We start from the raw sequence: 24,048 nt of genomic DNA, 5'->3' as shown, positions 1-24,048 counted from the left end.
CAATGCCTACCGAGATGGACTATGCTATCATCTCCAATATCCCCATCTAACGCTAGCAATCCCAATGCTCGCTGATCCAGTCCGTAATCATGTCTGTGAAACTCTTGCCCTCCATGTATGCTTGAGTATCTGCCGTGTTGTACTCCTGACCCAGGTACCTCAGCGCCACTAGGAGCCATGGTTGCACAAACTCGTTGTACACAAGATCAACCTCTTCAGGTACATTCTCATCGTCAGGAGCGAAGCCGAGTGTTGTCTGGATACAGTTCGGTACATCGAAAAATTGAATCTGAGAGTGGACAGTATCATCGCCATCATCACCATCGTCGTCGATGGTAGTATAGCCAGGGATTAGGTCAGACGACTTGTGCGGATATACATTCAAAGGGGCTTGAAACCGGTTGTGGCTGTTCAAGCCGGATAGGGAATCCCCGATGCGGCCGCTCCATTGCTCTGGTGGTGATAGAACTGCCGAATCCAGAGTTTCTCCCGAAGTGGTTTGAAGCACACGGTCTTCGTTGTTGAGAAGCGATAGGACATGCTTGGCCGCGCTGTAAGGAACGTCTTTCAAGTATCTGAAGCCGCTAGTAAACGGAGAGACGAGAAAAGCACTGTCCTTCGTGAAAGGTCCTTGAAATATGTCGAAACGCATGGCACCGGTGTTCGCAATGACAAGCGCTTTCTTGTCTTCTTTCATAATACGAGAAGAATTTTTGAGTTGCACCGGCAGTACATGCTCTTGAAGCCAAGAAAAAATGCTGTCATTCGCCGGGTATGGTGCGCGATTGACCCAAAGGGGTTGCGGTGCACACCCGTGCCGCTTGTCTAGTTGAAGTGCATCCCGAGCGGCAGTGATCATTTTCGAGACATTCTGACCGTGCGGGGTGGGGAATGTATCGCCGTCCTTGTTACTGTGGTGATAATATGAGAAAAGGTTGTTGTCAATATAGCGACGGGAAAATGAAATTCCCGAGTGGGTAATATCGTCTTTAGGTTTGCCGTTACCAAGACCTTTGATTGACATGAACCCAATGGTCTCCATATAGCGTCCACTGGCCATAGCAACAGCCTTGCTGTCGAACACCTTGTAGTCCCTAACATGGGCATGTCCAGCGAAGAACTGGATGGGTATATCCCAGTTCACAGATCGGATGGCTTTAAAGATGTGGTCGTACTCCGTTGCGCGAGTAGGCACATGACCAGTGACAAGAATAAGATCTACATCCTTGTCATGGATGGCTTCTTGGAACCACTTCTTCTTTATCGTATCTTCAACGGGATAAACGACTGTGTTGTTGGCGTTTCCAACAAAGTTGAACAAAAACCCAAAAGCAAGGATCCGAATGCCTTGGTTTTTGGTGGTAAACTTCTTGAAGCGCGGAGCTAGAGCTTCAAGATCGCCGGTGTCGGGGTTGAAAATATCCAGGTTGGACGCAAGGTAACTTCCTTCGAAGTTGGGAACAGTGTAGTGGAACTCATTCTCCGAAGAGTTCTGCTTGTACAACTCGTGGTTTCCTGAGCAGACGACGTCTATCTCTTGCTGTTTGAAGATATCAAAGAGATATCTGCCTTTCGGCTCAGATCCATCATAGAGACCGTTCCCTTCGACCCGGTCCCCGGTGTCAATCAGAAGGAGGTCTACACCGTCTGCATCTGCTTTGTCACGCATATGCTTGGCGAACGAGACATAGTCGCCCCAATCAGCAGAGTACGAAGACCTGGTGCAGAGGCCGTGAGCATTTCAGGACGAAGAAAAGACAATGCAAGTAACCCACTCCTGCAAGTGGCCTCCTAGCCAACCATGGGTGTCGGTAGTATGAAGGAAGTTGAGCTGAGCCCACGGCAGTTCCCGCAGCGGGGCGGCTTTGGGTAGCGGTGCATTGGGTTGCGCAGCAAATGAACTGGACGCTAGAAGCAGCGGCAAGAAAACAGACAAAGACATGCTTTCCCAGAATTAAACGCCTCTGCAAAAGGGGTGATGATGCGGAGGCAGCAGTAGATAGGCACCCTGATGGGCGATGTGCACATGACGAAGCCCCAAAAAAGGCTAGCGCCAAATGCACGGCGCAACTATATTCCGAATTTCGCTTGAATGCGTCGTCTCCACAGGACTTTTCGTTTTTCGCGACTTCGACCGGAACGACGACGACGACGACTAACCCAGTGCTGCATCTAAAACCGGCAAAATGGTGCGTCTCAGCGAACAGGACTCGACAGAATTGCAGCGGAAGGCTGACCAAACATCACCAGGCCATCAAGCACAACCAGCAGATTCAGCACAACCGTAGGTCCACGACGGCGCAACATTTCGACTAGCCCAGGCTAACAATTGACAGACTTCCGCAAGGACTGGCAGCGCTATGTCCGCGTGCACTTCGATCAGGTAATTCCCCTCTCAGCCCGCTGAGAGCAGAGGCGCCGATCGAACGACAATTTCTAATACCTCGATTAGCCCGGCAAGAAGAAGAGCAGACGCGAGGCTCGCATTGCCAAGGCCGCTGCTGTCGCTCCCCGCCCCACCGACAAGCTGAGGCCCGTCGTCCGTTGCCCGACCGTCAAGTACAACCGCCGTGTCCGTGCTGGTCGTGGTTTCTCCCTGGCTGAGCTGAAGGTATGGATTGACAACAAATTGTTGGTATATTGAGTCCAAAGCTGACGTGTCAAAGGCTGCTGGCATTCCCCGCAAGCTTGCGCCCACCATCGGTATCTCCGTCGACCCCCGCCGCCAGAACCTCTCCGAGGAGTCTCTGAAGGCCAACGTCGAGCGCCTCCAGGAGTACCGCAACCGCCTCATTGTCTTCCCCCGCCGCACCGGCACCAAGTCTATTAAGAAGGGTGACGCTACTGCGGAGGAGGTCAAGGCCGCCAAGAGCGGTGAGGGCTTCGCCAAGCTCTCCAACCAGACCCTGCCCATTGTCCAGGACAAGGGTATCACCGAGGGTGCCGTTGCCGACTTCCCCGCCACCGAGAACGCCTTCAGGAAGCTCCGTGAGGTCCGCTCCGAGGCCCGCCTTGTCGGTGTCCGCGCCAAGCGCGCTAAGGCTGCTGCCGAGGCTGCCTCTGAGAAGAAATAGATGCGGTCAAAAAGTACTGGGTTGGCGTTTAGTGCATGTATCTCGTAACGGAATCGAACGAGTTTCATGTCAAAATCATGGTAGCAATCAAAAAATAGATTGCTCGACTTTCAGATACCCACAACATTCCGTTTGCCATTTGTTATATCTGATGTTGTGTGTTCAGTGCCTGTAAATGTTTTGGCGCATTGGAAAACCAGCCAGGTTTGGAGCACGCCGTTAAAAAGTCCAGCGAAATCGTTTGTGGCTATCAAACGTCTCTTTGCTTTGTAGAAACGGGGTCCAATAGAGATTTGGGCTATGCGTTCCGTGAGATGATCAGATGCGCATATCAAGCTCCTTGTAGGGTACTGGATTCATGTCCTCTTCAGGAGCATCCGCGTATGTTATTATCGACTTATGCTTAAAGTTATTCCCTATTTCTTTTCACTTCGCACTTACTCCAGTTACGTCTCAATTTATTTTTAGGTTTTCTTGCTACCAGTAGCGCCTGACAAAAGGGTACCTATGTACATGCCGTTTCGCTCAAAGGCCCTCCCTGCTATTTACTTCTCCACCGCCAACGTACATCCACAAACGACTCAATTGCCTCACCGTCTTACCAGCCCCTTCGCCCAGTGCGCTCTGCGTCTCGACTGACTCGGCGCGCCTAAGCGCAGTCTCGTGGTCGACATCTACCATTCGATCAAGGAACGGCGACAATTTTGGTTGTCCAGCGTCTGAATGAGGGAGGAGTGGCTGTAAAACGGGGCTCCCTTCTGCATCGGCACCTACTTGGTCTTCTGCTGAGGAAATGGATGCGTCTGGTTCCGGTGCGCTAGGAGTGTTATTGCCCGCCTTGTTTTTCTTGTAATCTCCGCGGTCACTGGGAGATGAGGTGTCCGGTTTGTTAGAAACAGTTAACAGAGGAAACATAGGTTCGAGATAGTGTTCATTGAAGAGGTGGCCGCTGGCACCCTTGGCGATGAAGACACGACCAGCATATCGCGTGGCGGTACAGTGACGTGCGCTGTTGACCACGCCCCATCGAGGAACAAGGTCGAGCTCGTTAGCGTAGTGTTCAATGGTTGGTATTACATGTGTCGGTCGTGGCAGTAAGGTTTGTGGTGTAGAAGTCGCATGAATCAGCGACGTGAGAGACGAGTGCGTCAAAGGATTGTTGAAATGCGAGGCGGCGGAACCGAAGGTGTAAATTTCCTGAGGCAGATTTCCTGTTAGATTGTTTCTGGTGTACAGCGTTACCAACTAAATTAGTACTATGAGGGATTTACGAACCAGTTTCGAAAGGGCTCGACTGGGCATCTCAGCAAACATGCGATCAAGGGCCAAAGAGATGATAATGCCCCCTTGCGAGTGCGCGATGACGACTACTTTGTCTACACTCGGGTCCAAGATATGCAGCTTCAGTACTTCGTATGTGCAGCGCACATCGGATGTGTTGTAACTGAAGCAGCGCTGGATCATACACTCGAGAACATCCCCAATCACTCCGTATGATCGATTGTGTACTCCGATTATCCGTCGTCTGAAGGTCGCGGCCAGTCGATCGCATGTCGTCTGAAGGCCATCGTAGCTGCGGAAATTGAGCGCATGTTATCAGGGATGAAGTGAAATAGAGAAAACTTACTTCGTCGCAATCCCATTGATAAAATGCCATCTTTCCTTTCCAAACTTGTTGGAGTCTTCCAGTTCGATTTGCGAGTGCACAATCAGTCCCCCCCACATGGGCAACTCCAGAAGATATATGGTCATCATGACAGCCGCAATGAAGAGGCACATCTGCCAACCTCTTAGGTAAAGAGAAGCAGGAACGGCGATGACCATGATCGTGAGTTCAAGAATGAGAACGTTAAGGGTCAATATCGTATCCCTGACACTCATAATCCTGCTCTTGTCAACACCGGGCAATGGCTTGAGCGTGCGGTTTGGCAGGAAGACATTGGGGATGTATTCAAGGTTTTCAAAGAGGACGAGAGCGTCTTGAATGAGGAGGCGAATGGGACTTCTCAGAGCGACGCGATCGCTGGTGAAGGTGGATTCGTCGGGGGTTTGTGTAGGGATATAGGTGACTCCTGTCATGACGAAAGGTACTCAAATGTAGAAACGAAAAGGATCTTGAGTAATTAATGAGGTCCCTCGAGTTGTTTATTGGATACGAGCTCGAATGGGAACGGAAGAAAAGATACATGGATGTAGAAGGGCCAGGGACCCTCTTGCCATGAATTAAGGCCGCAGCTTCCCAGATTCAGTGACAACGTAGTAGCCAAGCCCCTACCGAGTCCCTGGCAATTTTAATCATAGGTGTATCCTGTGTAGACACACGGTTTGTGTTGCCTGAGGTGAGAGGTTTTACCAGGAGTACGTCTCCTTGATCTGCCATATCATCTCCCCGTGCGCCAATGTGTCCGCCTCCAGTAGCTGTTGTGCGTCAAAGGTCCATGAGCATGGCAGAAACCCACTGCCCAACTTAGCAATTCGAGTCCAACCTTCGATGGGATGAACGTCCTCCGGAACCGTTGGAGGATTCACTTCATGTTCAGCCCTGGAATCGTACACCCAGCGCTCTACGTCAATACGATCATCAACCATCATGAGACCTTGACACAAGTGCCCAACTCGAATGACGATCCCGCGAGCCTTTTTCTCAGGCGCATCCAGAGTGGCAACAATACAGTGTCTCAACCCCAATTTTCCGGAGTCCTTCCCCGCGGGCTGTAGTATTAACAAAATCGTTAGCGGGTCAACCCTCTTAATAGAGGAACTCAGGCTAGAAAAAGGAAATAAACTTACCAGTGGAGTGATGCTTTTCCAAAGCTCCTCGTATTCGGTGTGTACTCCTGTGTCGGGATGCTTCATCTTTCCCTTTTCCAAGGTCACATCCGGATCTTCGGTGGGAAACATGTACCCTTCGTCAATTGGCGGTTTCTCTCCCCAGTGGCAAGTGCTATCAATGATATGCATCCACTTCTTGTAAGTGCCGCCAGTGGCATTGTTGGTTTTCCCCGTTTGTGCAATGCCGCTGAACGCCCACTGCAAACGTGACATAGGACCTCCCGTGTTAGGAAGGTAAGGCTCAGGCTCATATGCACCTTTCGTGGGAACAACATTCGGGTTGAAGATCCGGATGTCGACAAAGGCTTGAGATGGTGTCGTGAGGACCAAAGTATTGGTAGGCTCGAAAGCTTCTTCGCCAGTCTGCGACAATTTCACTGTTAGATTTTTGTATCCAGGAATTTTTGCTGCCCACTAAGGTAATTTCAAAGCGCGTTTCTCGGCGAATAAATGACGTACCCAGCGCATATGTTGTCTTTGAGAGACATCCGGCATTGGCTCAGTGTCCGTCATGTTAGTTGTACTCAGAATGGGAGGGGTACTATAGCAGAAACGAGATGAAAATTGTGACAGGAAGACCTAAGAACCGATGGTCTGTGAAACAAATAGTTAGTCGAGTTTTGAGGATGACGCGATGGAGGCCCAGGGTTAAGCGTATATGCGGATTGGGGGGTTTGATCGTTGATAAGTGAAGACGGGGACAGGCAGTACAATCATAGTCCGAGTCAGGCGCGCATCCGAATCTAACCAGGCGGTGAAGGATACCAATCTGCAGATGAGTCGCTAGTGTGAGGATCAAGCATGTTGTGGCGGAGATGCCTCTTGAAGGACGGGTGTTATCGCTCTTAACAGTTCGGCCGGTGTGATCAACAGCAATAGCAGTCATGTGCGACGATATGTTTTTTGCATTTAGGCAATTTTCTCCACCCGATCAAGCAAAATGAGACCAACCTTGTACTCGTATAGCTCCTTTAAATGTGATGCTACTTGATCATGTTGTTTTTTGTTGTGCCCGGCATTACCTACACGTACGCGCCCGTAATTTTTCACTGTCAGACTATTAACACTGAAGCGAAGCCCAGCCAAACCTCAGGTAAGCGTTTGCGCGCCGTCGCCGTATGTCTAGGATGGAGTCAAATAGACTGAAGTTTATTGCACCGAATATAAGATGAATGGTAGAATTTTTGAGGTCATGCGTGGCGGAACTTCAAACACTACTTCGTAAGACCGGAGCTGTCATTTCTCGGTAGTCACGTGCACTGGGATATTGTCATGCTTAAGCTTGGAGGGGAGGGCAAGCAACGCTTTCGTTTGTAGCTTCATTTATCAATGTGGAAGCACCTATGTCCCCATGTTAGCTATTGGCTACTTGTCCCATGAGGCCTTGTAGTCAACGAAGAGAAGACATGGTGATACAAAGCTAGATGCGTAGCTGCATCCCCAAAAACTGTAGAATTCTAGCGAAGGGAGATGAAATGTCACAAGTCTGAAGCTATCCATGTACTCCTCCCAAAGAACGCCATGTTTCATTATTGTCGTGACATACTCTTGTCTAGGCGAAGCTGTCTTGGGCTCAGCCAAGGACTTGGTCAGTATAATTCTCTCGTACGCCTGCCACTGTAATTGCACCAATCGCACTAAAAAAAATTTGGCTGTTAGTGTCTCGAGGCCACAGGAAGAGCCGGCGTGTCTTTCAGAGCTTAGGTACGTACCGCAGTAGAAGATGAGCCATCGTTATCCACAATACAATATTCGTTCCTGCATGTCCGACACGACCGGATATAGAGACTCCGGCAATCAGCACACTGAGTAGTTAGTATCCAATCTAGGAGGATGGGTACCAGAGGACGTACTGTAGGTCCACATCCGAAGCAATCCCGTTTAACCCCAACAACCTGCAAAGCTCATTGTCAGTTTCCGTTATCAGGAATACACCCAAAACATACCTCAGCGCGCCAGAGCCGCCACTCGGAGAGCCAAACCATGCCGAGGTGCTGGTTGTGTAATACACAATGACTGTCTCCGCGCTGAGGTGCTGCAGTGTTTGTCAAACTTTACCCCCACATGCCGGCACTTCCGGCAGTGGTCATTTCACTGACTAAACAGTTTTCAGTACAGAGACCCATATGTACCTTGATGTCTTTTTTGGTCTTCCGCCCGGATTGTAGCATATCGCTGATTGCCTCTTCTTGCTGCATTGCTGTGAACGTGGAAGTGCCGGTCCCCTCATAACAGTCTTCGTCCCACCATTTGTTGCAGCGTTCGCACCAGCGACCCCTAAGACAGTCTTCGCAGCGCGAAATTAGTACTGGCATTTCGTTGCGGTTCCGTGCTGACGGCCTTTGGGCTGCCTGGATGGTCGAGGAATGAAGCGGAGGGGGACTAAGAAGTGGAAGATGATGTGAAGGGGATTTGCCGAAGATAGCCGCGCCCTCAGGGCAAGAGTTGCAGTTGTGACAACCAGAGGAGCCAAGTGCTATGCTGGCCACGGCCGGGCTCAAGTATGAAAGTGGATGTGGAGCAGGCGAGTCATCCGTAGGACCTGTGTATGCCGTGGAGATGTCGTGTCGTGGGCCGCGACAGAGAACAGCATCGAAATATATGATACCCTCGCAAGCTTTGAGTGTTTCCGCCCACTCTGGAGAAGGACGCTTGTGGAGCACCCGTCCTGCGGATTGATACCATTTGTGTTCCGATTGGGACAGTGACGAACTCAAAGCATCAGAGGACTTTTGGTTCCATTCTGCACCAATCTGGGCGCCTTCCGAGCCCATTACGCCAGCAGGAGTCCGTGGAGGAGTGGTTCGCTTCTTCCCGATAGGTTCCGTAATGGGAGAGGGATCTTTCACGCCGAACACATAAAGCCCCTTCAACCTTGGTGTCCCTTCCGGCCTAGAAGGTCGCACAGCATACTTCAGAACCTGCATCAATTTCCTTTCGTTCAAATGCTCAGCCTCTCGGACAGAGAGTATGCGGACGGCGAACCGATCTTCCGCGATGATCTCTCGCACGAGATCAGCCGGCACGCTTAAACCGTCAAGGACCAGAGTATGCACGTGCTGCAGGACATTTCGTCTGCCAAGTTTAGAAAAGATACCTCTCAGGGGGCCGGAGTAGAATTCGTCTTCAGTCAAGGCCTCGTCCATGCGCTCCGAACGCCAGTTGATACCCCCGGAATCCAACGGCGACGCGTGAGGTATAATGGCCGACCTGACGGTTGATAGATCCAGATAGCGGAAAACATCAGGCGAATGGAAGACCAGCGCATGGAATGCTTTGGACGTCCTTGCAAGCGCGTAAAGTGAGGAAGTCGGCAGATAGGGTGCTGTGTGGTGCAGCAGAAGTGAGTTTCTCAGCAAGTCCAAGAGAGTAGTAGGACTGGCATCACTCGAGGGCGAAGCCATTTAGTGGCCGATAGCACGACGGTTGCGTCGAGGTTGAATGCGCACAACAACAGCGGGACGGAGGCGGCGGGCACAAGAGTCAGTCGATCTGTCCGACCCGCACCCTGGTCGTCACCAGCGGCAGCGCTTTGCTCAATTGGTCTTAGACGCGCGATCTGCCGCTCCGCCTTATCGCTATCGGTGACGTGCGCCTCGTGAACGTTCGAGAAGCAATTGGAGTACTCCGTAAGCAGCGCGCGACCTCCTGGTCGTTTGCCTCTCTTTCTTCGCCAGCACCCTTCCGTCATCATTCTTTTTCGCAGTCATGTCTGCAGAAGACCCCGTCTCGCTACAATGGTCCGCCCAGTTCAACGCTGTTCCATCGTCCAAAGCCGCCCTCTTGCCCGGTGACAAGCTTCTCTTGCCGCCGTCCGCTCTTGAGCAGCTCTTGGCTGCAGCACCCATTATTGCGGCCCCTTCTACCTCGAACCAACCGCGAACCGCAGACTTTGACCCCTACAACCCGTATTCCTTTGCCGCCGAGAGACACGCGCGCGATCAACTCCAGAATCGCCAACAGCAACTTCCGCATCCTCTCACCTTCCGCCTAGTCAATCCCGAGAATGGGAGAGCTGTTTATGCTGGTATACAAGAATTCTCCGCGGAAGAGGGCGAGGTGGTATTGAGCAAATTCTTGAGGGAGTCGCTTGGTCTGGATGACACAGATGCGGGTCACAATATTGACAGCAATGAGACCATGGAGAATAGAGAAGAGGAGGATGTAACTGGTGGAGCGAGGAGTACTAGGATCACTGTGCACGCCAAGACGCTTCGAAAAGGCACTTTCGTCAAACTTCGCCCACTGGAGGCCGGCTACGACCCGGAAGACTGGAAATCATTGCTGGAACAACATCTACGCTCCAATTTCACAACACTGACGAGTGGCGAGATACTCGTGGTACCTGGTGCACGGGGCATAGGTCGGAAAAAAGAGGAATTTAGGTTTTTAATCGATGGCTTTAAACCAGAAGACGATGGCATCTGCGTGGTCGACACTGACCTTGAGGTGGACATTGAAGCCTTGAACGAGGAACAAGCACGGGAAACCTTGAAGAGGATAGCTGCAAAAAAGATGAGAGCGCCGGGAAAAGAAGGTGGCAGCTCACCTGGTGGAAAACTCAACTTGTTAAAGTCTGAGCAGGGCCAAGTACTGGATGGAGAGTACGTTGACTACGAGATACCTTCGTGGATACGCTCCCAAGGGCTCGAGATTCAATTAAGCGGGGTGGATGGTGAAGACGAAATCGATCTTTACGTGAGCCCCTTTGGTGCACGACAGCGAGCGAAGCCTCGAGCAGACGAGTATGTCTTTGCAGACGTCTCAAGCGGCTTCTCGAAGCGGATAAGGTTGCAGCCCACGAATGTCGGATTAGAAGACGCGGAGTCAGTATGGGTGTCCGTCCATGCGTTTCCCCAGAGTATACCGGAAGCAGAAGGTTCCGGCAGCCAGAAAATGCCCAAGCAGTTCCAGCTTCGTGCAGTTCCATTCGACCCGAAGGATGATTTGGAACCTTCCAAGCAGGTGGCACCGCCATCAGTTCCTCCAAATCCGGACGATGTCCAATGCAAGAACTGTCAACAGTGGGTACCACAGGGAAGACTCGTTTTACATGAAAGTTTTTGTTTCAGAAACAACGTCCATTGCCCGGAAGGCTGTAATCAGGTGTTTCAGAAGCGCTCAGAAGCTTGGGAGAATCACTGGCATTGCCCACATGACACATTCTGGGGCAATGGATCTCTAAGCCGCACGAAGCACGACGCCATATTTCACGCATCCTACACCTGCGACCATTGCAGCCAAAGCTTCACATCACTAGCTCAGCTTGCGCATCATAAAACAACTGTCTGCCCAGGCAAGCTGATTCTTTGTCAGTTTTGCCATCTCGAGGTTCCACAGGAGGGTGATCCCAATATACCAAACCCAGAGGCTCTTCTGTCAGGCCTGACGCCCCATGAGTTGGCCGACGGCGCACGCACAACAGAATGCCATCTGTGTGCCAAGATTGTCCGCTTGCGAGATATGTCAACGCACCTTAAACACCACGACTTGGAACGACTATCCAGACCTACGCCGCGGATCTGCCGCAACGTCAATTGCGGCCGTACCCTAGACGGTGCCAACAAGACCGGCGACACAAGAGCAGGGACTCGCATGGGACAGGGACCTGGAAATGACATTGGTCTCTGCAGCGTGTGCTTCGGGCCCTTGTACGTGAGCATGTACGACCCGGAGGGCAAGGCACTGAAGAGGAGGGTGGAGAGGCGTTACTTGCAACAGTTGCTGACTGGCTGCGGGAAAGAGTGGTGCGGGAACGAGATGTGCAAGAATGGGCGTCAGAAGCGGGGGATCACGCCAAATTCGCTGTCAACGAAGGATGCACTGCCCGTCATTAAGTCATTTGTGGAAAGCCTGGCAAATGGCGAGACGCCACTGCATTTCTGCACCGATGAGGGTAGTCAGAGGAGGAGAAGCATGGCGGAGATGCTGGCTGCTGAGGGAGACGTCAGTGGCAAGGGAGGGTTTGGGCTGGAGTGGTGCTGCGCTGCGCTCGAAGCCGAAGGGGGCGACTTGGAGAAGGCGGGGGTGTGGCTGAAGGGCTGGGCGCCGCAGAGGGGGGAGTGCAGCTAGATACAGGTACATAGATAGATTTCCCTATGCGGCGCGGAGGAGGATCGGGTGGGTGAGGGGCGGCTGGCGGCTTCGGTCGGCGAAGACTTGCTCCCGCTTGGTCCATGCTCACCTATCTTCTTCCCTCGACTTTCTTCTTCGCCCTCGGCCTTCTTTCTCTCCCGCGCATCCGCCGCTGCTTTGCTGTCGCACCCCTCGCCTCGATCTTTACCATGGGTTGGTTTTGGGCAGACACCGACCCTAAGGCGCCAGCCGCCCCTTATCCTCTCCCCAACGCCGCCGCCGCCGCTCCTCCGGTTCGTCTTCCTCTTCCGCCTCCCCGCGCTGCATACTGACACTTCTCAGCCCGCGTGCCCCATGCACAAGTCTTCTGATCCATCCCCTCACTCGCCTACGCCCGCTGGCGCTTGTCCCGTTGTCCACAACGCCCCTGTTCCTACCTCCAAACCTACTGGCGCATGCCCGGTCGTCCATGACGCCCCCGCTGCCGCCCCAAAGTCGGGCCTCCTTGACAAGCTGAACCCTCTCAACTACATGCCCTCGTATTTGTCCCAGGAGCGCGCCGAGAATCAGACGATCGACCTGCCGACGAGCCGAGAGCCGTCGTCGATCCCTCGCGGTGATGGCGGGGGCAACTGGGAGTACCCATCGCCACAGCAGATGTACAACGCGATGCTGCGCAAAGGCTACACAGATACGCCACAGGATGCCGTCGAGTCGATGGTGTCGGTGCACAACTTTTTGAACGAAGGCGCATGGGCAGAAATTCTCGAGTGGGAGCGGCGCTTCGGGCGCGGCGTCGTGAATGGCTGGCGCGAGAGTCGGCGCGGTGAGGAAGGTAGCCAGGCCGACAGCTTGCTTGGCGCCGACTGGCCAGACAAGGAAACACAGCCACCGCGCCTTGTGCGCTTCATGGGTCGTCCTGGAGATCTTACACCCAAGGCCCGCATGTTGCAGTTCTTGGGGCAGATATACCCGGCCAAGTTTGGCTCTGAGCCACCTTTTGATAGGCACGATTGGTTTGTTCAGAGGACACTACCGGACGGCACGAGCGTTGAGAGGAGATATGTCATCGATTACTATGAAGGCCCGCCGGAGCACGGCCTGCCCATCTTCTTTTTGGATGTCAGGCCGGCCGTTGACACGCCTAGCCAGGCAGCAGAAAGAGCCATTAGGTGGGGAAGAGATGTTTGGTGGAGGGCGGTTGGTGGCAACATCAGGGAGCAGCTGGAGGCTCAGCAAGCCTCAAAGAGGTAGAAACAATGTTCCAGTGGCGTTTGTGGAGAGGGGTTCAAGGGTTTGAAGGTTTATGGGCGCATTCTTCTCTTTTGGCTCCGATGAGTCTCCTGGCACCTCTTTCTTAGGACATGATATCTTTACGAGTCCATGCCCCCAAACAACTAAGTCTCATATGCTGATGTGACTGTGAGCATACGAACGAACTCTGATTGCAAAAAAAAGGAAGATTCGAGGGCGTGCTCCTGCATGCTGCATGACCACGTCTGCGTTGCCGAGAAAACGGAAGCGAACGCCGTATGTACCTACCTACCTTCGCGCACGTCAGAGGCCGTGCCGATGGCATCAGGTCCCACAGATTGTCTCATTGGCCGCGCAGTTCTTATCTCGCCTGCAACTACACCTCCATGCCGCGAGGAGACACGGTGCCTGGCGCGTTGCATCGCGCGGTCAACCTGATGAAAACTGCTTCCACAGCTTGGATAGACGCACCCCGGTACTCGCTGCTACCAGGACAGGACGATGGTACCGCAGCACCCTCTCGCCTATGTCAACACTGCCGCTCATAAAAATAACGTTAAAGCACATCCAACCGAACGCTGCCCGACCTTAAACGACGATGAAGTTCAGAACGAGCTCGACTGGTCTGATGAAGAAGAGAGACGACTAGTATGCAAGTAAGTGGTCGAGATGGTGAATGTGGAATCTTGGACTGACTAAACCAAACCAGGCTAGACATGGTGATAATGCCTTTGCTAATTCTTGGCTTCTACGCTCTTCAGCTGGATCGTGGGAACATGTAGGTGCTTGTTGGGCCTGTCTGACTGTGTAGTGAACTGACAGTTTGAAGTGGAAATGCTTTAACGGATTATTTCATGGAAGGTGAGTGAGACTTTCATAGTTTTACCCCTTGGTTCATTCCTTTTATACACAGTTTCATCGATACTAGAGGCTTTTAGGAAGGGTTTCTGGTACACTACATTAAGTATAGAAGCATTCCAAGCGTTGTCGTTTCGACGTAAAGATGTTTTTAATTAGAAAAGCATTTTCTAAGGTTAAAACATCAAAGTATCTGACAACAGTCTATACAGATCTTCACCTTACACAGCTACAATTCAATGTTGGTCAACAGCTCTTATCGGCAGGAATAGTGATCCTCGAGGTATGTCAAGCGTGGGAGAGCCCCCATTAATTCACGGAGGAACACTAACCGCTTTGACACAACAGATACCGAGCAACTTCATTTTGTACAGGATAGGGCCACAAAAATGGATCAGTGGCCAGATACTTGCGTGGTAAGAAGATTTTCATACAACCACTTTCAACAGCTACTTACCTATCCAGGGGATTCGTCGCGACATTTCAAGCATTCCAGAAAGGCTTGAGTGGTTATATATCTACTAGATTCCTCCTTGGGTATTAAGCAATCTGCCCTTCGATGTAGGCTGTGGAAGTACTAACTTCACCCAAGATTGTGCGAGGCTGGATTCATTCCTGCAGGATTGTATACCATTACAATCTTTTACAAAAGAGCTGAAACCAGCAAACGGTTTTCCTATTTCTTCCTTGGCAACTTGGCAGCTGCAGCTTCTACCGGCTTGATAGGGTATGGAATTTTACAGATGCGAGGCGTGTGTAACTTGGCTGGCTGGCAATGGCTCTTTATTGTAAGCTTCTTGTTACTAGTTAGAGATGACGGCAGCTAACGACTAAAGATCGAGGGCTTATTCACAGTCATAATCGGCCTTCTATTCATCTTTCTCTTCCCTCAAAGCTTAGCTCAGCCAAAAAGCTTGCTTGGGTTTCACTACTTTAGTCCTCGTGAATGCGAGATATTACGGCAAAGGGTTATCCACGATGATCCCCGAAAATTACAGAAGACGAATTGGATAGGTTGGGAGGAAATCAAGCATGCTGTAAGAACCAATTTCTCGAAACATCATCAACTCTATGCTTAACCGCTCGTGGCAGTTATCGAATTGGAGAGTGTACCCACATATCCTGCTCACGTTGGTTGCTATGGCTCCAAACAACACATTCTCCTCTTATGCTCCGACTCTTGTTGGTTCATATGGTTATGGCCGACTAGTTTCTAACGCTCTAGTTTCTGTTGGCAACTGGATTGCCTTGGTCTTAATTGCTAGTTGGGGATATATGGCGTGAGTTTACAAAACCTTTGTCATTACGGATAACACAGCTCATCTATACACAGCGATCGGCTCGGAGTCCGTGGACCTTTTGTCTTTCTCGGTGTTCTTCTGTGGTGGGGTTTCTCGGTAAGTCTTCCTTTTGCCCCTACCAGGCGGAAACAAATTGACATCGACAGATTGGGAACCTTTGCTTGATTCATTCCTCTGATAGACGTGCTCGCTACGTTCTCCTTGTACTTGGTATGTCTGTATCCCAGGTTTACCATGCCGTCAACGGCTCTTGGCTTGCTTTGAACTCGCGTTCTGCGGGCGAACGCTCTATCACCATGGCCCTCTTCATTATGGCAGCAAATTGCGCAGCCATCATCGGCTCGCAGCTCTTCCAAGCTGAGGACAAGCCTCTTTATAGAAAAGGCTGGTCTGCTATAGTGGGTTTGACAAGTGCGGGTTTGGTATTTGCAACATTGGCAAATGCGCAATATCGACTTTTAAACAAAAGAATGAAAAGGAAAGAAAGAGATGGGATATCAGGGGAGCATGCAGAGAGATTGGAAGCTCATACTAGGTATTATCATGTTTAGTGTCCTAGCAGTTGAAGAGACAATGGATATATGGTTTTCAGGGAAAATTGAGTCGTATCCCGTAAAGAAGAAGCTAAACTGAGAGAATTGTGAATCTTATACACTTTATAAGCATCTTAGCTGCATCTTAGCGTCTATGAATACAGCTAAGTTATAAGCTTTATACGTGAACTGGTCATTGTTCTCAAATAGGTATAACATAGTGTTATAGAATCCCTGAGCTTGAAGCGGCTTAACAGCCTTTCGCTCCTTAAAGTAGATTTATGTGCTCAGCTGTCACATGGTATCGGCAAACTCATCTGACTTTAGTCTTCGGAATAGTGAATAAGTCTAGACAATGTCAAAGAAGATAGCTCGCTGACACAGAGATGAGGTAAATAAATGAGAAGTACGTTGCATATAGCGACATACGTAGTAGGATGACTACAATTATGGTGAATCACTCTATGTGTCATAGAGTCAAATAGTGTTACGCTGTGATCCATTCAGTCAGAAATCCACAAAGCAGAAACAATCAAAAATCTTACAACATTTACCATTTAAGCAAATGGCAATTCTAACTGGGCGCTTGGTCTAGGGGTATGATGTAAGTTGAAATTCACAGCCATTTATCTTAAACAATTCACTAACGATTAGAAGTTTCGCTTCGCATTAAATAAGACATGTGCCTGTGAAAGGTCGTGGGTTCAATTCCCACAGCGTCCAATTTCTTTTTAGCCATGCCAAATCCATCGGCGGCATTGCTTTACTTTGGTTTTGATGTTTGACGAAGGAGCCAATTGATGCCTTTCCAGTCTCAGTAGTTGAGATTCAGATAACCATTCGGACAATTCGCGCATTTGGCGGGACAGTCTCTCCTGACGATCTAGTAAACAGATCAACCCTCAGGGTGGCCTCTCAATGTGCATGTATTTACGTACCACTGGAAGTTTCGAAGGGCGATTAGGGAGGGCCTGAGCCACTGGTGCACTCAAGAGAACTCACTCTCATGGCCGATCCCGCTTGGGATAAATCCAGTACCGATATAGATCCATATTCTTGAATCCAGCTATCTAACCAGCCATGCAGCAGCTCATGAAACGCCATATAACAGAAGAGGAAAACAATAAGAACCGAAGCACCCATCCTCCAAGGATTCCTAATTCCAATCCAACAAAATGAAAGCGAAAAGAAGAACGAGAATACTAGGCGAGTAGGGCTTTTGCTTTTTTCGCCTACTCCACTAGCAGCATGTTTTGCTACGCTTCATTTTACTTCATGTCGCTGCCACCAACGTCGGCCATCAATCGCCGATAGAGTCGACCTAGAACCGTGCAACCACACTTGATCTTCCCTCGACCCTATTTGCCGAAGCCTACCAAATAACAAGCCAGCGCCTAACGTACATTTGCGCCGAGTCTCCGCTCAAGATTCAGCTCGCCTATTGATGCGCTTTCTTCGCCGGCTTTCGCTAAATCAACTCTCCGTCCACGGCGACAATGACGTTTTCCAAGGGAATTGTTTAAGTGGGAGCGTGAAAACGAGAGGAAAGATCGAGGGGTTGACCCTATGCCGCGGCCAAAAGAAAAAAGACACCCATTTGCTCGTCTAAAGCCTTGGAAAAGGAAAAAAAAGGGAAAGAGAACACGCAGACGCAGCAAAGGAAAGGGAAAAGACTCGTGAGCACGTCATGCCTCTTTGTATGCATTGAAAAAAATACAGTGCAGAGCCATTGACTGCATTCTTGACGTCTACCGCGGCTTTTTGACCTCGTTTGCCCAGCCTTCGATGCCTTCTCCCTTGCTACCCAGGGCGATGTCGAGCTTGATGTCCTCCATACCCTTGGTATCATCCAAGAACTCGTGGTTCGACATGCCACCGGCATTGGCTCTCTCTGCCGGGATCAGGTCCAGCATGGGAATAAGAAAATCGCTGATGCGCTTTGCATCCTCGGTCGAGAAGTGGTACTTTTCTCGTAGCACGTCGGGCAGTGCCCAGTGGCGCAGCCGGTGGATGTTGCGCAACTCACCACGGCGATTGAAGATTTCTTGGCTCCATTTGCCTGACTGGCAAAGTGATTTGGGAAAGGTACCGAGTAGCTCGATGATCTGTGCGATGTGGTCGTCATCTTTGCCGTACTTTGTGCCCGATTGTGGGTCGAACAGATAATCGCCAGTTATGAGTTCGAAAACCTGCATCAGTGTTAATCATGGTATTGCATCTGCAGAGCCAGCCGCATCCACTTACCATAGCAGACATGCTCCAAACATCGGTACTCGCGCCCCACTTTGCTCCCAGAATGACTTCCGGCGAGCGGTACTGTCTAGTCTGGATGTCGTTTGTAAAATGGTGACCAACCCAACATGCATTTCCCAGGTCGGCAATCTTGACTGAGATAGTCTCGAAGCTCGCATCTTCTTTGACCTTTTCCGGGGGAGCTTGTTTACTCGACTTGTCGAGACTAATCCCGGAAATATCCTTAGTCAACAAATCCCTGCTATTGTTATTATGGACGACTCTCCGCATTGTGGAGGGTTGGCGGAGCACTTACGCTGTCTTTTCCCTTTGCTTTTGCGCCTCATCATCATCACTGCTCTTGACCCCCAGCGACTCCAACATAGATAGCCCCGAAGACTGCGACGCACTCGAGCCTATTGCGCCACTCATTACGACATCTTCTTTTTCGAGGGGAGGAGGACTGGAGCCGGAGACGGGGTCTTCATTACCTGTATTCTCATTCATGATCTTGTTCAGACTCGCCGTGCTGCCGGGGAAGCTGTTCAGCTCCGATTGATTAAAGTTGGCGTTGAGTGGGCTTGGCAGCGGTTGGCTGCCAGTAATGAGAGTCCGTCTCCTCCGCCGACCGCTTCTGTTGTCGTCCTTGTCGTCTTTCTTTTTCGAGGAATCGTCGTTGACATATGTCTTGACAATCTGCTCGACATCCCCGATCTCTATGAGGACGTTCTCGGGCTTGAGGTCGGTATGGATGATGCCGCATTCCCTATGCAAATAGTCGAGACCAAGGAGAACTTGCTTCGTGATTTGCTTGACAAGCGGCATGGGTATGCCACGGTGGTTCCAGCGCTTGATAAGTCCCAGGAGGTTCTCCCCGAGTACCTCAAACACCATACAGACGTGGACGCCGTTGGGACCCTTGTGGTTGAACGAATCCAGCAAACTGACGACGTGCTTCCTTCCGGGATGGTCCTTGTTGGCCTCGACGACTCTGTTCAACAACTTGATCTCGTCAAGAGCTGTCTCGGTATAGTGGGCGGCCGAACGCACGACCTTCAAGGCCACGTGCTTTCCCGTCGTATTGTCCCGCGATAACCATACAGTCGAAAAGTGACCCCATCCGAGTTTCCGCACAACCGTGTACTTGCCGTTATTGTACTGCTCCCCAACCTGCACAGGATGGTAGCCGCCTTTGCAGTAATCTTCAGAGTCTTCTTCATCGGCAGTGTTTTCCTCGGCGGCTTCCGACGAGGAGCTAGACGAGGGCGAACGGCTAAGCTGGGAGGTGTACGTCTTGTGGTGGGCTAAGGGCGATGTAGTGTTCTGGACACTGGATGGGGCTCGACGTCAGCGCCTTGGGTTCACGTTGCGCGGGCAGAGACAAACCTGTACTGGAAGCTGTTGGCCGAGCTTGCCGGGCTTGCGTCCTGTGCTTTTTGCTGCTCAGTGGTGATTATTGGCTTGAGGTCTGTTCCTTTTCTTCGCTTCTTGCCGCCGTTGCCATTGGCAGCCTGTGCAACGGCCTTTGCCTTGTTGATGGCGGCCTTTTTGATGTCGGTGCCGTTCATGGTGGGCGGGTGTGGCGGGGGTGGGAGGGTTGCGAACGGTGGTCAGTGACGTTGTGGAGAAGAGAAGAGGTTGCGACCGGCGATCGGGAGACGGAAGAGCGTCGTCGGCCGTCAGGCATCGAACGGCGACGGCGGGGACGGGAGCAGCAGCGCGCGCAAACGGCCGTGTCAATTGCCTGGAGGTGGTGAATACGGGCGCTTGTTGGTGCTTGGTGGGTTGATTGATTGGGATGGCTGCCGGGAAGACGTGGGCGTCAGGTTTGGGTCTGTGCCCGCAATGATTGGCGCAGCGGGGAGGCGAAGGAACGGAGCAGCTTGCGCGACCTGGCCTTGGCACAGCGAGGGGGGGCGACCGTCACGGCCGACGAGGGGAGAGCGAGAGAGAGCGAGGAGAGAGAGGGGCAGAGGCAGACGGATAGACTGCAAGACAAGACCGACACGGAGAGACACGGAGGGCAGCTCGCTGCCCAAGCTGACACGGTTGACATCATCACCACTATTAGGTACATACATTAATTATTCCCTACCTACCAACTTACCTATCTCGTCGTAATGGCGCTCATCCACTTCTGCTCGTCTTTGCGGTCAAAGTGCAGCAGCATTCCCAGCACCGGCACCAGCTGCATCTGGTGCTTCTTATCCTTCTGCTCCATAAACTGCAGCAACACGTTCTTCAGGTACACCAGGTCCATCGACATGTCCGGCGCTGCATTCTGGCCCACCGCGCTGGCGATCGAGGGCGATCTTCCCTTCAGCACCGGAGGAGAGCCTACACGCCCGCGGCCTGACTCGAATGAGGATCGCGACGACTCGACTGGCGACTTCGTCTGCTTGAGCGTGCGTACATCTTCCGCCAGAGACTGCGCCTTGTCAGCATCACAAACGTACCACGGCATAGCGGCTGCAAACTCACCTTGCTGCTCTTCTGCACTTTCTCCAGCCTGGACTGCGTCTCCTCAATCGTCTTCCTCAGCTCGCCCTTTTCCCTCTCCACTTCTCTCATCTGCTTCTCTCCTTCATCGAGCGCGTCCCTCAGTTGACCCATTGCAGCCCTGACCTCGGCCACTTCCTCTGTCGCCTGCGTTGCCTTTCTCTCCAGCTCCTCTTTCTGTCTCCTCAGCTCCTTTTCAGACGCCGCCAACTCCCCCTTGTCTTCCTGCACGCGCGTCAACGCTCTCTCAGCATCCCGCACCTTCTGCTTGAGATCATCCAGCTCCCGAGCCCGACGCCGTCCAATGGTGTTGGCTTGGTCTTCTGCCCGGTCGCGCTCTTCAATCGCAAGATCCATTCGTTCACGCATCTCCTTGACGCGCGCCTCAGCGCGGCCTTCAACGTCTGCAAGCAGGCGACGCATTGTCTCGCCCTCCCGACTCCGCTCACTCAGAAGTCTGTGTGCGTCTGCTAGCTCCTCCTCAAGTGATTCGCAACGCTCACGAACTTCCTTCATCTGCGTGCCTATCTCTTGCGTCTGGTCTTGCATGCTGTTCATGAGGCTCTGCGCGCTTGCATACTGGGCACCCTTGAGCTCAATCTCCTCGCGCATGCTCGAAGCATCACGGTTGAGCTTCTCGGCCTGTTGCTCAAGATTCTTGAGGTTTGCACGTGAGGTTTTAAGCTCCTCTTGCGCCTTTGACAGGTCTTTGGCCAGCCGCTCCCGTCCCTCTACTGCATCGGCCCGCTCGCCTTCTAACTTCTCGAGGTCTCTTTGTGCCTTTGTGCACGTTTGATCGAGCGCAGAATTCTTGTTTGTCTCCTGTTTGAGCTTGTCATTTAAGGTCTTGATTTCCACATCTCTGGCGGCGACTTGCGATTTGTATGTGGCGATCTCGGAACGCAAATCCTTCTCCTTGGTCTCAAGCTTGCGTATTTCAGTCTCCTTTTTAGAAAGGTCATCTTTGACGTTCTTCAGCTCTGTGACCTCTTTTCGAAGGGCGTTCAACTCGGGTTGAGCCTTCTGTAAAACGTCTCGAAGATCCGTCAAATCCTTAAATCTCTGGGCTGCGAGTTGCTGTGCCGCTGACAAATCTGTCTCCAAGGAATCGGCTTTGGTTTTAAGCTCTTCAAAGTCCGTGGCAAGCTTCTGGCGTTCACTCTCGGAAGTTGCACTTGACGCTTGGCTGGTCTTCAATTCTGAGATCTCCTTCTCCAACTTTTCCATGTTGCTCTGCAGCGCTGACTTCTCAGCCTGCAGGTCTTTCAGTTTGTCTTTTGCTTCAACATGTTCCTGGCCGACATCAATAAGTTCTTGCCGCAAATCGTCCAGCTCTTCCTTGAGGTCGTCTTGGTCCTTGAGTTTTCCTTGCAGGCGCTCGATGGCCGCATTCTTGTCATCCACATCGTGTCTCAGTTTCTCAAGTTCTTCGTCCTTCTCCTTCAGGGTTGATTGAATTTCATCAATCGTTTCCCGTAGCTTGACTCCTTCTTCCACAGTCAAGCTATCAGCAACATCCGTCTTCTCTGTCTTTTCTGGTTCGGCAGCCATGGCTGTACCAGGCCTATCAGGCGTAGCGCTGACTGCTGCACCGCCTTTGCCGCCCTTCTTCTTCTTTTTGTTGTTCTTTTTCTTAGCAGCACCCGGAGCCGTGGTTTCTGTCTTATCAGCAGTTGCTGCGCGTTCAGGCTCCTGCTTCTCTTGGGCGGCAGATTTGGCTTGCTCTTCAATCTCTTTCTTGAGACGGTTCTTCTCGGTTTCTGCATCCTTCAATTGCTCCTTTAGAGTCGAGACAAGGTTGTTCAAGGTTTCACTGCGTTTTTCGTGCTTAGTTGACGAAGCTCGCAGCTCGTTGAGCTCAGACTCGAGTTTCTCTATTTCAACATGTAGACGTTTTTCAGCTTCGCCTGACTCTGAAGTTTCGGCACTGGTCTTGCGCAACTCCTCCAAGTCCTTGTTGGCTTTATCGAGTGAAGATCGGAGATCCGTGGTGGTGCTTTCATAAGCATTTCGTTCGTTTTCATGCCGTTCCAAATCTTTCTGGGCTTTCTCGAGACTTTCTCTCAGTTCATCTGCCGATTTGCGCAAGCCGTCAGCTGTTGATTGCAGGGCCTCGGCCTTTTCAACAGCTTCAGTGTCCGACTTCTCCTTGGTTTCTTTGAGCGCTTGTAAATCACTTGTCGCCGTTTCTAAATTCCGCACTAGTTGCTCGGCAGATTCCTTGGCTGAAGTGACTTCGTTCTTCAAAGATTTGTTTTCCTCCTCAAGCTTTCCAATCTGTTCCTCCCGCTCTTGAAGTTCCTTCTTGACACGAGGCAGTTCGCTGTCGTATGAGAAGAACTCCTCACTCTCTTCCACCGTGGGAGATTTCACGGACTCGCTCTCAGCAACCACCCCAGAATCTGCATCGGTACTCTTGCCATCTGCTGCGGTAGCAGTTTCCTTCTCCAAGCGGAGATTGTCAAGGTCGTCTTGTGCTTTGGTCGCCCGCTTCTCCGCCTCTTCTAGCTTCTGTTTGAAGGAGTCCCTCTCTCCTGACACGCGTTTGAGTTCCTCCATGACCATATCTCCTTTGAGGGTGATTTGATTTAGGTACTCGATCAGGGCTCCAGGGTCATTGATCGAGGTCAGTGGGGTGTGCTCCCTCAATGAAGCTTCAAATGGTTCGATGGCAGACACGCGGGCATGGGCGATGCGGTAGGAGCGAAGAAGTTCTGGAATTAATCAGGTCTTGGGTACAAATCACGCAGCGCAGAATAGATATACCAGAATACTTAGGCTCCAGCTTTTCTAATTTACGTAGCCTGACGCGGATTTCAGTCGGAAGCTCAGTCGAAACAGTTGGCTTGGCATCTTTTGCTGGCTCCGCCGCCTCTCTGTCTTCCTTGGCAGCATCACCATCCCCCGCGGCCTGTGGTTGCGCTGATTCGTCTTTGTCTTGGGCCGGCGCAGGCGTAGCAGTGCGACTCGGCTCATCCTCGCCGACAACGAAACGAGGGTCGAATTCAGCGGGGTCGGGGCCTTTTCCTTGCGGCAGATCGCCCGGACGTTTCGAGGGCGACAAGGCGCGGGAGTTAGAACGGCGCAAGGAGCTGGAACGGCCTGGCGTCTGGGAGCGTTGTTGCTCAGCAGCCTGCCTCTGGCGCGCCTGCTCCTCGGCAATGCGCGAGTCTATCGCGCCTTTGAGACGCTGGAATCCGTTCAGCATAGGGATTTAGGAGGAATAACAGGAGATTGCATCGTACCTGGAACATGGTGGGCGTGGACGTTGGCGTGGAAATGCCAGCTGTGCTCGCCGTCCGATGGAAGGAGCGACCCGGCGCCGGCTCATCATCGGGAGTTTGCGGCCTGGAAAATATTCGAGACGCTCGCAGCTCTGTCCAACAGCAG

At 51.7% G+C, this 24,048-nt stretch overlaps 10 protein-coding genes and 1 non-coding gene across 11 annotated transcripts; 5 read left to right on the top strand and 6 right to left on the bottom strand.

Annotated features, from left to right (window-relative positions):
* Positions 1-52: 52 nt before the first annotated feature.
* K452DRAFT_232787 (uncharacterized protein) lies at positions 53-1,942 on the bottom strand (the record flags this gene model as incomplete). Its single annotated transcript, XM_033537262.1, has 2 exons — positions 53-1,718; positions 1,776-1,942. The coding sequence occupies 2 exons, from the start codon at positions 1,940-1,942 to the stop codon at positions 53-55; spliced, it is 1,833 nt and encodes a 610-aa protein (XP_033395029.1).
* A 163-nt stretch (positions 1,943-2,105) lies between these two features.
* Positions 2,106-3,545, top strand: K452DRAFT_75148 (uncharacterized protein). Its single transcript, XM_033547097.1, has 5 exons — positions 2,106-2,189; positions 2,251-2,284; positions 2,337-2,383; positions 2,453-2,611; positions 2,667-3,545. The coding sequence occupies exons 1-5, from the start codon at positions 2,187-2,189 to the stop codon at positions 3,072-3,074; spliced, it is 651 nt and encodes a 216-aa protein (XP_033395028.1). The 5' UTR covers positions 2,106-2,186; the 3' UTR covers positions 3,075-3,545.
* A 1-nt stretch (position 3,546) lies between these two features.
* Positions 3,547-5,288, bottom strand: K452DRAFT_75157 (uncharacterized protein). The gene is made up of 3 exons (XM_033547098.1): positions 4,702-5,288; positions 4,350-4,647; positions 3,547-4,271 (listed from the first exon to the last, which is right to left on the bottom strand). The coding sequence occupies exons 1-3, from the start codon at positions 5,151-5,153 to the stop codon at positions 3,600-3,602; spliced, it is 1,422 nt and encodes a 473-aa protein (XP_033395027.1). The 5' UTR covers positions 5,154-5,288; the 3' UTR covers positions 3,547-3,599.
* K452DRAFT_254599 (uncharacterized protein) lies at positions 5,128-6,700 on the bottom strand. Its single transcript, XM_033538329.1, has 3 exons — positions 6,366-6,700; positions 5,865-6,269; positions 5,128-5,786 (listed from the first exon to the last, which is right to left on the bottom strand). Exons 1-3 carry the CDS (start codon positions 6,417-6,419, stop codon positions 5,424-5,426), a joined length of 822 nt encoding a protein of 273 aa, XP_033395026.1. The 5' UTR covers positions 6,420-6,700; the 3' UTR covers positions 5,128-5,423.
* Positions 6,701-7,222: 522 nt separating this feature from the next.
* On the bottom strand, positions 7,223-9,350 carry K452DRAFT_289862 (uncharacterized protein). The gene is made up of 4 exons (XM_033540901.1): positions 8,039-9,350; positions 7,760-7,801; positions 7,619-7,711; positions 7,223-7,517 (listed from the first exon to the last, which is right to left on the bottom strand). Exons 1-4 carry the CDS (start codon positions 9,308-9,310, stop codon positions 7,272-7,274), a joined length of 1,653 nt encoding a protein of 550 aa, XP_033395025.1. The 5' UTR covers positions 9,311-9,350; the 3' UTR covers positions 7,223-7,271.
* Positions 9,351-9,614: 264 nt separating this feature from the next.
* On the top strand, positions 9,615-11,978 carry K452DRAFT_300374 (uncharacterized protein; the record flags this gene model as incomplete). Its single annotated transcript, XM_033542325.1, has 2 exons — positions 9,615-10,934; positions 11,223-11,978. 2 exons carry the CDS (start codon positions 9,615-9,617, stop codon positions 11,976-11,978), a joined length of 2,076 nt encoding a protein of 691 aa, XP_033395024.1.
* A 212-nt stretch (positions 11,979-12,190) lies between these two features.
* Positions 12,191-13,235, top strand: K452DRAFT_232575 (uncharacterized protein; the record flags this gene model as incomplete). The annotated part of the gene is made up of 2 exons (XM_033537239.1): positions 12,191-12,274; positions 12,324-13,235. The coding sequence occupies 2 exons, from the start codon at positions 12,191-12,193 to the stop codon at positions 13,233-13,235; spliced, it is 996 nt and encodes a 331-aa protein (XP_033395023.1).
* Positions 13,236-13,548: 313 nt separating this feature from the next.
* On the top strand, positions 13,549-15,999 carry K452DRAFT_352577 (uncharacterized protein). Its single transcript, XM_033545782.1, has 12 exons — positions 13,549-13,739; positions 13,798-13,891; positions 13,945-14,013; positions 14,065-14,096; positions 14,306-14,376; positions 14,442-14,509; positions 14,559-14,630; positions 14,686-14,881; positions 14,930-15,130; positions 15,186-15,373; positions 15,427-15,490; positions 15,541-15,999. The coding sequence occupies exons 1-12, from the start codon at positions 13,622-13,624 to the stop codon at positions 15,943-15,945; spliced, it is 1,578 nt and encodes a 525-aa protein (XP_033395022.1). The 5' UTR covers positions 13,549-13,621; the 3' UTR covers positions 15,946-15,999.
* Positions 16,000-16,507: 508 nt separating this feature from the next.
* On the top strand, positions 16,508-16,650 carry K452DRAFT_t115. The gene has a single exon. It is a non-coding gene; the product is annotated as a tRNA-Phe (tRNA).
* Positions 16,651-17,675: 1,025 nt separating this feature from the next.
* Positions 17,676-19,727, bottom strand: K452DRAFT_232684 (uncharacterized protein; the record flags this gene model as incomplete). Its single annotated transcript, XM_033537253.1, has 4 exons — positions 17,676-18,116; positions 18,172-18,418; positions 18,476-19,489; positions 19,546-19,727. The coding sequence occupies 4 exons, from the start codon at positions 19,725-19,727 to the stop codon at positions 17,676-17,678; spliced, it is 1,884 nt and encodes a 627-aa protein (XP_033395021.1).
* A 475-nt stretch (positions 19,728-20,202) lies between these two features.
* Positions 20,203-23,912, bottom strand: K452DRAFT_320452 (uncharacterized protein; the record flags this gene model as incomplete). The annotated part of the gene is made up of 4 exons (XM_033544326.1): positions 20,203-20,587; positions 20,641-23,372; positions 23,425-23,848; positions 23,904-23,912. 4 exons carry the CDS (start codon positions 23,910-23,912, stop codon positions 20,267-20,269), a joined length of 3,486 nt encoding a protein of 1,161 aa, XP_033395020.1. The 3' UTR covers positions 20,203-20,266.
* Positions 23,913-24,048: the final 136 nt, after the last annotated feature.

This window comes from Aplosporella prunicola, assembly GCF_010093885.1.
Source record: "Aplosporella prunicola CBS 121167 unplaced genomic scaffold K452scaffold_20, whole genome shotgun sequence".
NCBI lineage: Eukaryota > Fungi > Ascomycota > Dothideomycetes > Botryosphaeriales > Aplosporellaceae > Aplosporella > Aplosporella prunicola.
Note: the sequence above shows the minus strand (reverse complement) of the source record. Positions and strands in the feature narration are given on the sequence as shown.